The sequence below is a fragment of the Eriocheir sinensis genome, chromosome 12, assembly GCF_024679095.1.
Source record: "Eriocheir sinensis breed Jianghai 21 chromosome 12, ASM2467909v1, whole genome shotgun sequence".
Taxonomy (NCBI): domain Eukaryota; kingdom Metazoa; phylum Arthropoda; class Malacostraca; order Decapoda; family Varunidae; genus Eriocheir; species Eriocheir sinensis.
The window spans coordinates 3,676,968-3,690,119 of record NC_066520.1 but is presented as its reverse complement, the minus strand read 5'-3'; the positions used below and the strand labels follow the sequence as shown (position 1 = coordinate 3,690,119).

The 13,152-nt window shown below is 43.1% G+C and overlaps 1 protein-coding gene and 1 long non-coding RNA gene across 2 annotated transcripts in view; one reads left to right on the top strand and one right to left on the bottom strand.

Annotated features, from left to right (window-relative positions):
- LOC126997309 (uncharacterized) overlaps nt 1-13,152 on the bottom strand; it is an 84,233-nt gene that overhangs the window by 7,431 nt on the left and 63,650 nt on the right. The window contains exon 3 of the long non-coding RNA XR_007752001.1: nt 12,033-12,148. This is a non-coding gene — a long non-coding RNA (uncharacterized LOC126997309). The remainder of the gene's footprint in view (nt 1-12,032; nt 12,149-13,152) is intronic.
- On the top strand, nt 1,526-4,111 carry LOC126997308 (uncharacterized). The gene is made up of 2 exons (XM_050858311.1): nt 1,526-2,841; nt 2,967-4,111. Exons 1-2 carry the CDS (start codon nt 1,978-1,980, stop codon nt 3,591-3,593), a joined length of 1,491 nt encoding a protein of 496 aa, XP_050714268.1. The 5' UTR covers nt 1,526-1,977; the 3' UTR covers nt 3,594-4,111.

Here is a 13,152-nt window from a genome sequence, read left to right as displayed (position 1 = left end):
TCTCCCGTGTTTTTGTTCTATACATCTGAAAAAAGCCCTTAGGATTACTTTTCGCCTCATTTGCTACTTTGATCTCATAGTTCCTTTTTGCTATCCTGATGTTTTTCTTAACTAATCTAGATAGTTCGACGTACCGGCCCCTGAGATGTGTTTCACCATTCTTTATTTTCTGATAAATTCCCTTCTTTAACCCTATCTCGTGTTTTAGTCCACGAGTCATCCACTTAGGGTCATTGTTGTCTTTTCTAAGTGTTCGCTGTGGTATATGCTGTCTTTGCCCCTCTACTATTACTCTAACTAAATTATTGTAAGACATTTCTACCTGGTTCTCCTGGCTCTCCAATCCGCAGTTCTGGCCCTCATAAATCCCTAAATTATCCCAGTTTACCCTTTCAAGATGTCTCCGAAGCCCCTCGTAATTTGCTCTTCTAAAATCTGGCACTAACACTGGGTTTGGTTCGCGGGTTACCCCCCAGTCTAAGATGAAAACGAACCGTTCTGTGGTCACTATTTCCTAACTCTCCGCCCACCTCCAACTCACGTAGCAATTTCCCATTTTTGATTAGGACTAAGTCTAATATGTTATCTCCTCTGGTAGACTCAGTAACTACCTGCTTAAGGAAATTATCTTGTATAACTTCAAGAAAATACTCGGCTTCCAGGTCAGCCACTAGGTCTTCCCAGTCTATATTCCTATAATTAAAGTCCACAATTACGCAGACATTTCTACTCCTACTCGCTCTGTCAATCTCCTGTAGTAATATAATCGTGTCCTGCCTGTTAAAGTTAGGTGGCCTGTACAGAACTCATAGAGTTAGTTTTTCTTTCCCTTTGTAAACGTCCACCCAAACTGATTCTGAATCCATGTTAGTTTTGACTGAATTGTTAACTAAATATTTAAGTGTGTGTGTGTGTATATATATATATATATATATATATATATATATATATATATATATATATATATATATATATATATATATATATATATATATACATCAAAGGACACGCCTCAAGGGCAACAACGACAACAACGACTCCAGACTGGAAGCTGCAGAACGCTTAACCTCAGACCTTGCTATCATTTCCGATTGGGGCAGAAGGAACCTTGTGTCCTTCAGTGTCTCAAAAACTCAATTTCTCCACCAATCAACTCGACACAATCTTCCAAACACCTATCCCTATTCTTCGACAACACTCAGCTGTCACCTTCTTCAACATTAAACATCCTCGGTCTATCCTTAACTCAAAATCTCTACTGGAAACTTCATATCTTCTCTCTTGCTAAATCAGCTTCCTCGAAGTTGGGCGTTCTGTATCGTCTCCGCCAGTTCTTCTCCCCCGCGCAGTTGCTATCCATATACAGAGGCCTTGTCCGCCCTTGTATGGAGTATGCATCTCACGTGTGGGGGGGCTCCACTCACACAGCTCTTCTGGACAGAGTGGAGTCTAAGGCACGCATTGGCACGAACTCGGTCGTGCCAATGCGCAAACTAGTCGTAAACTCGCGTGAAGTTTTCGGAAACTCGTCGTGACTGCATCACATGTCGGGACGAAAATTTTGAAATGTTTAAAATTTTGGCACGACAAATTTTTCGTGACGGGTTCGTTAACTATGCGCAAACTGTTCGTGAACTTGTCGCGAACAGTGCGGGACAATGCAGGAGGATGCGCACCAGTGCGTGCCAGTGCGCGCCATGCCACGACATGCACGACCTGCCACGCATTGTTCACGAACTGTTCACGAACTGTTCACGACAAGTTTGCGACATGTTTACGCATTGGTGCGCGTCGCAGCATGGTCGTGCGTTACCCCTGACACGGTCACGTGTACTTCACGCCTTGATGGCACGAACAGTTCACGACTAGTTCACGCACTTCACGAACAGTTTGCGCTTGGCACGAGCAGTTCACGACGAGTTTGCGAGTAGTTCACGACTATTGCGCAACTATTGCGCAACAGTGTCGCTCGCGTCAATGCGGGGGTATATAATAGCCACTTCTCGCCATTCCACAACTTGCCAGCAAGCAGACAACATGCCGAAGACGAAACAAATAGGTGGAAGAGCAAAGCAGAGAAGGCCACAAGCCGACAGGCCAGAAAATATTGGAGCAGATCCAGAGCCAGAGACCGCTGAGAGAGATAAGTCCCTCCAGTCATCCATATCAAGTGTCGATGGCATCCCTGAGACACAGCAGGATACACTTGACACCCAGAGACAGCCATCCAGTGAGGAAGAGGCTACCCGGCAGCAGAAGAAGCGGGTCCGGGTATCCAAGAAGGAAATCCCTGAATACCGCTGGACAGATGAGGGGGAGAGGGGGTTGGCTGACCTCATCAAGGAATACCCCCAGCTGTATGACAAGAAGCAAAAGGAGTGGCTTAACGTGGCGACCAAGAACAGCCTGTGGAACCGAGTCAGAGAGCAGCTGAATCCCCCTGCCACTGGTCCGCAATGCAAGAAGCACTACGAGAACATGCGCACCAGGGTGGGGAAGATCTTGAAGAAGGAGAAGAAGAGTGGGGCAAGCCAGCCTGAGAGGAGTGCCCGTGACGACGAGATCATGGAGACTTGGAGTTTCTTAACACAGCACATCGTTCAGGGAAAGACAGTCCCCAGTGAGCAGTTTGCTGTCCCCGAGTCAGCCACAGTGACGAGCAGCGACGATGAGGATAATGATGTCCAGTCTACAGGGTCCCAGAGCCAGGCATTTACTACAACAGGCAAGGGCAAGGGGAAGCGGTCCAGGCCCCCAACAACAGAGACAGCCACCACAACCGCCGTCACTACCACCACATCGGGGGTCACCCACATTGACCTCAGTGAAGCTGTCAGGCAGGTGAGAATCCCAATGTCACTAGTTGTAGATTGTATTCCAGTTTGTTCCATTTCTCTTGACATGACATGTGCAATATGATGCAATCAAATGCTGTACTAACTGGTGCCAATGTCTGTATGTTTCAGATCCTCTCCAAAGCAGACTCCCAGGGCGCCAGCCACTCCTACACCGGCCACCAGAAGATCGTCCATGATTTCGTGTGCCTGCTGGAAGGGCACATGCAGGGCATCCCGGAGGAATCCTGGCACGAGTTCCAGATTGACTGCCTCAACCTGGTCCACCGTTACAGGCAGCGGCGTCCGCTCTTCCAGCAATCACAGCAACAACCACCCATGATCTGGCAAGGCCCACAGCAGCAGCAACCCTGGCAGCCCCTTCAGCAGCAGCAGTTCTGGCACCCCCCTCAACCGGCCACCTGGCAGGCACCGCCACAGCAGCAGCAGCAGCAGCAACCTCCAGCAAGTCAGCCAGCACCTCAACCCTTGTTGCCGCCCCAGCCACCACTGGCCTCCCAGTCTTCAGGCCAGTCGTCCTGGACACGGACCACTGAGTGGGAACCACGGATGCCACCTGCCCCGTCAGCGACTCTTGTCCAGTCGCCATCACCAACCCATTTAGTGTCGCCGTCAGTCATCTTAAAGACACCTGTGACATCACCCAGCTTCCCGGGCCTGACCCCAGGGCCCAGGGTCGGTAGGCAGCATCCTAGAGAGGAGTTCACCCTCAACCCCCTTCACCTCCAAGGACCTTAACACCCCGAAAGTCCACCGTGTATCCCCAGGCAGCGGTCCCAGCATCAGCAAGGACACTGAGTGAGACACTTTGAAAATGTTGTTTGTTGTTTTCATGTTAATAAAGTTGACTACTTTAAAACACTTGTTTTCATTTTCACATTAAAATAAAGTTAGCCACAAATAAAAGAGACACCAAAAAGGAAAAGAAAAGAAAAATAAACGAGAAAGATTTTATTTCAATAGTGGTACAAATATAGATGCAGCTCATGGGGATACCATTCTTTCTTGCCAAGGGACGGCACCAGCAGGGGACATGTAGTAATGTGACAGGTAGTCTCGCTGATCCTTCGCCTCCCTCGCTGAATGGTGGCCTGGTAGAGGCATCAGCCCCAGCAGCTGCTGGTCGAGTCTCCATCTACCAGGGATCAGATCATATGTGTCCGGATCTTCGCGGTCCACTTCTGGAATTGCATGTGGGTATCTGATGAGGAGGAGGTTGTGTAGGACACAGGCGCACATGGTGATCAGGTTGATGTTGTCGGTGCTGCTGCATTGTTGTCAAGCAACGGAACCTGTGAGACAAGATTCCAAAGGCATTCTCCACAACACGACGGGCACGAGACAATCTGTAGCTGTGTATGCGTTCTCGATGGACCTGTGATCGGTGGGAGAATGGTTTCATCATCCAGGTTCGGAGTGCGAAGGCGTCATCCCCTACGAAGTGATAGGGCACTGGCTTATCATCATTAGGAAGCGGTTCTGGTTGAGGCACTCCAGCTCTGTGGTCTTCTACAGCATCATGCAGGGAGCAGTTACTCCATGTTCCTCCATCCGATGCACCACCCTCTGCCCCAACATCCACATACAGGAACTTGTAGCCAGCATCTGCCACTGCCATCAGTACAATGCTGTGGAAGCCCTTGTAGTTATGGTATTTTGAACCAGCATTGGGTGGCTTTTTCATGGCGATGTGCTTGCCGTCTACAACTCCCAGACAGTTGTGGTAGTTCCATCTGGAGCTGAACTTGGCAGCAACTTCCTTCCACATCTTTTCAGTTTTGGGGCAGCGGAGCACTTCGTCCTTGTAGACCGCGATGATGGCTTGACACACCTTGGGTATAAACTTGCAGATTGTACTTGCTTCAACCCTGAAGCTGAACTGCAGACTTGGATAGGAATTTCCAGTGGCTAGGAAGCGGAGGGTGGCAGCCAGCTTGAGTCCAACTGGAAGCGGTTCCTCATGAAGGTGGACTGTTTCTGGAGGCGAGGGGTTAACTTCTCAACCATCTCTTGGAACAGGTCAGGTGTGATTCTGAGGTAATTCTTGTAGCCCCTTGGATCTTCCTTGTGGAGTTCAGTCAGTAGCGTGTCATACTGTCCAAACTCCTGTCTTCTGGCCAACCATTTCCTGACCCACACTTTCCTTGGTGTCCTTCTTCGAGGTGGGGTTGCCTTTTCTTCATCTTCTGCCTCTTGCACCCTTTTCTGCTGCTCTTCAACAATGGCTAGAGCAGCCGCCAGGTATAGGCATCTTCTCTTCTCTGCTACGACGCTGTCTGTGGAATTCAGCATGTTGTCTCTTCCAAAGGCAATCCAAAAATGACGCCAGGGGTGGGGAGGCCCCCTTTTTATATGGCGTGCCCAAATCGCCACGACGGCCTCCGAATAGCGCAAACTCGTCGGGCCAATGCGGGAAGTGCGTAAACTTTGCGCGAACAGTGCGTAAACTATGCGTAAATACGTCGTGCCAGTTCGTGTCAATGTGGGCACTATTGGGCGCGCATTCGTAACCTATGCGTGAACAGTGTGTGAAGTCGTCGTGAACAGTGCGGGAACAGTGCGGGAGCCTCCCGCTGCGTGCCACCAAAATGGCACGCATTGCCACGACACAGTTCGTGGCAATGCGTGCCACAAAGTCGTGCAAGTGTCAGTGTCACTTTAGGCTCCTCGTCTCATCAGCTCTAATCCTCTTACTGATAGCCTTCTACCTCTTAAGTTCCGCCGTGATGTTGCCTCTCTTTCTATCTTCTATCGATATTTCCACGCTGACTGCTCTTCTGAACTTGCTAACTGCATGCCTCCCACCCTCCCGCGGCCCCGCTGCACACGACTATCTACTCATGCTCATCCCTACGCTGTCCAAACCCCTTATGCAAGAGTTAACCAGCATCTTCACTCTTTCATCCCTCACGCTGGTAAACTCTGGAACAATCTTCCTTCATCTGTATTTCCTCCTGCCTACGACTTGAACTCTTTCAAGAGGAGGGTATCAGGACACCTCTCCTCCCGAAATTCTTTCGGCCACCTCTTTTAATTCTTTTTTGGGAGCAGCGAGTAGCGGACTTTTTTTATTATTATTGTTTTCTTTTTTTGTGCCCTTAAGCTGCCTCCTTTGTAAAAAAAAAAAAAAAACACTACTCGCCGCTCCAATAAAAGATAAAAGTAAAGAGTAGCTAAAAGAGAGGTCAATTTATATATATATATATATATATATATATATATATATATATATATATATATATATATATATATATATATATATATATATATATATATATATATATATTTTTTTTTTCTTACAACAAAGGACATCTCAAGGGCACACAAAAAAAGGAAACAATAATAAAAAAAAGCCCGCTACTCGCTGCTCCTAAAAAAGAATCCAAAGAGGTGGCCGAAAGAGAGGTCAATTTCGGGAGGAGAGGTGACCTGATATCCTCCTCTTGACAGAGTTCAAGTCGTAGGCAGGAGGAAATACAGGTGAAGAAAGATTGTTTCAGAGTTTATCAGCGTGAGGGATGAAAGAGTGAAGATGCTGCTTAACTCTTGCCTAAGGGGTTTGGACAGTACAGGGATGAGCATGAGTATAGAAAGTCGTGTGCGGCGGGGCCGCGGGAGGGGAGGAGGCATGCAGTTAGCAAGTACAGAAGAGCAATCAGCGTGAAAATAGCGATAGAAAATAGAAACAGAGGCAACATCGCGACGGAATTTAAGAGGTAGAAAGCTATCAGTAGGAATAGGAGAGCTAATGAGACGAAGAGCCTTAGACTCCACTCTGTCCAGAAAAGCTGTGTGATTGGAGCCCCCCCACACGTGAGATGCATACTCCATACGAGGGCGGACAAGGCCCCTGTATATGGATAGCAACTGTGCGGAGGAGAAGAACTGGCGGAGACGATACAGAACGCCCAACCTCGAGGAAGCTGATTTAGCGAGAGAGGAGATATGAAGTTTACAGTTGCGATTTTGAGTTAAGGATAGACCGAGGATATTTAGTGTTGAAGAAGGTGACAGCTGAGTGTTGTCGAAGAATAGGGGATAGGTGTTTGGAAGATTGTGTCGACTTGATAGGTGGAGAAATTGAGTTATTGAGGCATTGAAGGACACAAGGTTCCTTCTATCCCAATCGGAAATGATAGCAAGGTCTGAGGTTGAGCGTTCTGGTGCCTCCAGTCTGGAGTCGTGCACTTCCTGTTGTGATGGCCTTCTATTGAAAGAAGTTGAATAATGCAGAGTGGAGTCGTCGGCGTATGATTGGACAGGACAGTTTGTTAAGGAAAGAAGATCATTGATGAATAACAGGAAGAGAGTGGGTGAAAGGACAGATCCCTGTGGAACACCACTGTTGATAGGTTTAGGGGAAGAACAGTGAACGTCTACCAACGCAGAGATAGAACGGCCGGAAATGGAACTGGAGGTAAAGGAACAGAGTGGGGGATAGAACCCGAAAGAGGGCAGTTTAGAAACCAAAGACTTGTGCCAGAGTCTATCGAAGGCTTTCCATATGTCTAGCGCAACTGAGAAAGTTTCACCGAAACGGCTAAGAGAGGATGACCAAGAGTCAGTTAAGAGAGCAAGAAGATCCCCAGTAGAACGGCCCTTGCGGAACCCATACTGGCGATCAGAAAGAAGGTTAGAAGTGGAAAGGTGCTTTTGAATCTTCCGGTTAAGGATTGAGTCAAAAGATTTAGATAGACAGGAAAGTAAAGCTATAGGTCGGTAGTTTGAGGGATTGGAACGGTCACCCTTCTTAGGCACAGGCTGTACAAAGGCATACTTCCAGCAGGAAGGAAAGGTAGATGTTAATAGGCAGAGACGAAAGAGTTTGACCAGGCAGGGTGTCAGCACGGAAGCACAGTTTCTTAAGGACAATAGGAGGCACTCCATCAGGTCCATAAGCCTTCTGAGAGTTGAGGCTAAAGAGGGCATAGAAAACATCATTATGAAGAATCCTAATAACAGGCATAAAGGAGTCAGAGGGGGTATCAGTAGGAGGAATATGCCCAGAATCGTCCAGGGTAGAGTTCTTACAGAAAGTATGATTGAAGAGTTCAGCCTTAGAGATAGATGAGACGGCAGTGCTCCCGTCAGGGTTAAGGAAAGGAGGGAAAGAGGAAGAAGTGAAATTGGTGGATATATTTTTAGCTAGGTGCCAGATGTCACGGGAAGAATTAGAAAAAGCAAGGTGTTGACATTTTCTATTGATGAAAGAGATTTTGGTTTTGGCGTTGGCACAATTCCGGTCTGAAATAAATAAATAAATATGTATATATATATATATATATATATATATATATATATATATATATATATATATATATATATATATATATATATATATATATATATATATATATATATATATATATATATATATATATATATATATATATATATATATATATATATATATATATATATATATATATATATATATATATATATATATATATATGTACAGTCGGCTATAGAGAGTAGTGACACACTGTCCAGTAAGTTTCGTTCAGAAAGCGACATCTGGCAACCCCTCCACGCGACATGAAAATTATTATATCCTATCGAAATCGTACTTTTGTGGTGATTGGTGGTCACAGGTGCACTCTACATAATTTTAAGATAGATATTTATCAAAAGTGCCCGTCGCTAACGCTTAATAAATATTTTTTCTTTAGGCTCTGTCGCTACATTTTGACACGAGCTTTTAGTTTCGTTCAAATTTAGTCAAGAGCAACTCTAAGTTGTTTATCAAACTATGATACATTTAAAAATATGCTGCACTTATTAGGGGAGATTGTTATGCCTTTTAAATAAAAACAAAAAATTCCTGACAGACTTTATAATTTTTTTAATACGTAATAATAGGCTATAAACGTTCACATGGTGGCGTCGTCGACCGCGGGCCTTGGCTGGAGCAGCGGTATTCTATTAAAGCCCTTATGTCCGCAGGCACTGCAGTTGAGGTGTCACGTCAGTGGCTGTGGAAACGTATAATTTTTAATACCTAAAAAAATAGGAGAGAGAGAGAGAGAGGGACTGGGTGGGGACGGGAGACATTGTCCATCAACGAAAAACGAAGGGGTCAGCTAGTCAGCGACGCCCCGAGATCAACACACACACACACACACACACACACACACACACACACGTATTTTTATACTTTGATATTACGTAATCTTCACTGAGAAATGATTTTAGATTTTTAATGATCTCCTGAACTGTCTTTGAGGCTTTATAGTAACGGGAATTAAGGCTGCGAGTTAAACAGACCCTCAAGCCTATTTGCTGTTTGATGGTAAGGAGCATGAACTACTGCCTGCCCCTGTGAAGGACAGCATTGCACGCGGTATTTTCAAAGTTTAATAAGAAAGTGTTTCGGACTGTTCGTGATGTTTTACCTCGTCGTCATCATCATCATGTAGAAGACATTCATTATCGCATTTCTAAATTGAATTCATGTAATCTGGTATATTTCTAACTACATTATATTATAATATAATATAATATTATACAATATTATAATTTCACTGTCACACACACGATACACACTGAAACGAGTCACTAACATCACCAGTGAATGCGCCACCGTGGTATAGTTGCCAGATACTGCTACCAGACTAAACATTCTGAAAACCGTGACACTATCGTCGACTGTACATATATGTATATATATATATATATATATATATATATATATATATATATATATATATATATATATATATATATATATATATATATATATATATATATATATATATATATATATATATATATATATATATATATATATATATATATATATATATATATATATATATATATATATATATATATATATATATATATATATATATATATGGGCTCAATATATCGAGATGGACGCGGGTTCGAACTTCACGCTACCACTCTTTCGGATTTTTTTCAGTCTGCAGTGGCTTAAAAACTACCCCACATGCTGTCCGAAGACCACCCAGCACCTGGACTTAGAGGAAGCCGTTCAAGGAATCAACAAGAACAGGTTCCGGGGGCAGCATGAGCCAATGCAAGATGGCGCCACTATAAACACTCTCCTGCGCCAGATCGGGGTGGGCCGACCATCAGGCCCCACCTGGAAGAAGCCTTGTGCCGACCATCAGGCCCCACCTGGAAGAAGCCTTGGGCCGACCAACGGGACCCACCAGGAATATGCCTACCGGCGCAACAGGCTACGACGTAAACAAAAAAAAAAAATATATATATATAATATATATATATATATATATATATATATATATATATATATATATATATATATATATATATATATATGTATATATATATGCATGTATATATATATATATATATATATATATATATATATATATATATATATATATATATATATATATATATATATATATATATATATATATATATATATATATATATATATATATATATATATATATATATATATATGTGTGTGTGTGTGTGTGTGTGTGTGTGTGTGTGTGTGTGTGTGTGTGTGTGTGTGTGTGTATATATATATATATATATATATATATATATATATATATATATATATATATATATATATATATATATATATATATATATATATATATATATATATATATATATATATATATATATATATATATATATATATATATATATATATATATATATATATATATATATATATATATATATATATATATATATATATATATATATATATATATATATATATATATATATATATATATATATATATATATATATATATATATATATAATTTAGGAGTTATATCATATATGAATATATAAAATATATGCTATCTCTAAGTTTTTGACCTACCAGACTTGTACCCACACTGTTCAGGTCCCTGCAGCTTCAGCAGCTGGCTGCGAATTCGCATCAGCAATAGATGGGCAAGCACCTTGCCTGGCACACTAAGTTGTGTAGTACCACACGGTAATTGTTGCAGTCCTGACGGTTCCCTTTCCCTTTCCAGATAGGGATGACCAACCCCCTCCTCCAGTCAGGAGGAATGGTACCAGATTTATATACGGCAGTCAAGACCGCATGCAACTTGCAGATAATGGCCTCACCTCCAGCTTTGAGTAGCTCCGCACTGATGTTAATGATACCAGGTGCCTTTACAACCCAGAACTTAGCCACATCCTGTCTGATCTTGTCAAGGGAGGATTTGGCTTTTGTCGATGGGTGGATCAGCGTACGCCACCTGCAACCCAGCAATTGGAAGCTGCCCACTTGGAAGGTTCACCGTGTACAATTGTTCAGAGTACTCAACCGAACGAGCTCTTTGCCCATCCATATCTGACACTAGGCAGCCATCACCTGAGAAGGAGACTTGGAGTGGAGCTTCTTCAGGGCTCGGGAAGCAGGTCGGAGGTTAATTGCATTTAAATGGCCATCGACTTTCTCAGCGAGACCCCTGATATACATCTCCTTGTCTCTCCTCAGAAGACCTTTAGTCCTACTTGACAAAGCCCTTTATTGGTCCCAATACCCAGAATTTGTGGCAGTGCGACTCTCCTCAATATTCTCCAAAATCTTCGCCGATGCAAATTCAGTACTATATCTCGGGCTCTCCTGTGCACTCCTTGGCAGCTAGAGGACTTTCATGTTTGAAGGTATCCCAGAGTTCTACAGGGTCCTCAAGTGCGCTCAGCACATTGAACCGATTTGAGACTCAGTGCATACTCCTGAGCACATGCCAGGTCATTCAGCCTTTCGAGATGAAACAATGTGTTGTTGGATCTCGAGATTCTTATTAAGAAAATTGAGTGTTGCAACAACAAACCTATGATCAGTTCCATAAAATTCAGCACCCGGAAAATCATGCAGCTCTAAAGGATCCTCCAAAGAGTATTCACGAGTACTAACTTTATAATAAAAACACTGAATTGTATAAATTCCTTGCAAAGGACATCGTTGCTCTCACACGATGTTAGCGATCAAGAACACTATGTCACCTCCCTGATCTCGTACTCTCTCTCATGTGCTCCACAAACGGGTGAAATAACTTACTAACAATGCGACGAAGGCGGAGGCGGTGACTGCCCTTACTTTGATATTTAAGGTTAGGTTTGGCAGCGTACTACCTGTGAATTAGTTCAGTGACTATCCTACAACTACCACTTTGACTGACCACTTATACGAATCCTTACGAGTAATGTGGGCGATGATGAGTAGCGTTGGGGGCATGGAACCTCATTCGGAAAAGTAGCTGGCTGGAGGGTGCAGGGAAGACCACCACCATTAGCGCCATCATCGCCAAAACAACCTGCAGAGAAGGAAGAAATCAGAAGGAATGCTAATACACCCGCGTCTACGGGTGTATTTACCTAGTTGTATTTACCTAGTTGTAGCTTTACAGGGCCTGGGCTTACGCTCGTGTGGTCCCGTCTCCGTATCTGTATCTGTCCAACTTTTCCTTAAAGTTTTGCACACACTTCGCCGATACTACATCCTCACTTAGTCTGTTCCAAACCTCTATATTTCTTTGCGGGAAGCTATATTTCTTTATGTCTCTCAAGCATCTTCCTTTCTTCAATTTTTTACTGTGTCCTCTTGTGTTCCTGGTGTTTATTCCTTCTTTTAGTAGTAACTCCTCATTATCTACATCTTCTATTTTGCTCAATAATTTATAAATTAGTATTAGGTCTCCCCTTTCTCTTCGTTGTTCCAGTGTTGGTAAGTCCATCACCTTTAATCTTTCTTCATATGTCAATCCCTCCACTTCTGGAATCAGTTTTGTTGCCATTCTTTGTATTCTTTCTAGATATTTTATGTGTTTCTTCTTATGGGGAGACCACACCGCCTCTGCATATTCCAATTTTGGTCTAATCATAGTGGTTATTAACTTTTTCATCATATCCTTATTCATGTAGTGGAATGCTACTCCTATATTTTTCACCATTTTATACGTATCACCCAATATCCTATTTACATGACTCAGGCTGTAGATTAACTTGTATTGTGACTCCCAGATCTCTCTCTTCTTGCAATTTCTTTACTATTTCTCCATCTCCCATTCTATATGTCCATTTTGGTCTCCCTTCACTCTTTCCCATTTCCATTACATGACATTTCTTCACATTGAATTCCATCTCCCATTTCATACTCCATTTCCAAATCTTGTTCAGGTCATCTTGCAGAATTTCACAGTCTTTACTGTTTCTAATATGTCTAGGCAGTTTTGCATCGTCTGCAAACAGGTTCATATAACTGTTTACTCCTTCCGGCATATCATTTACATATACTAGGAAGAGTACAGGTGCCAATACC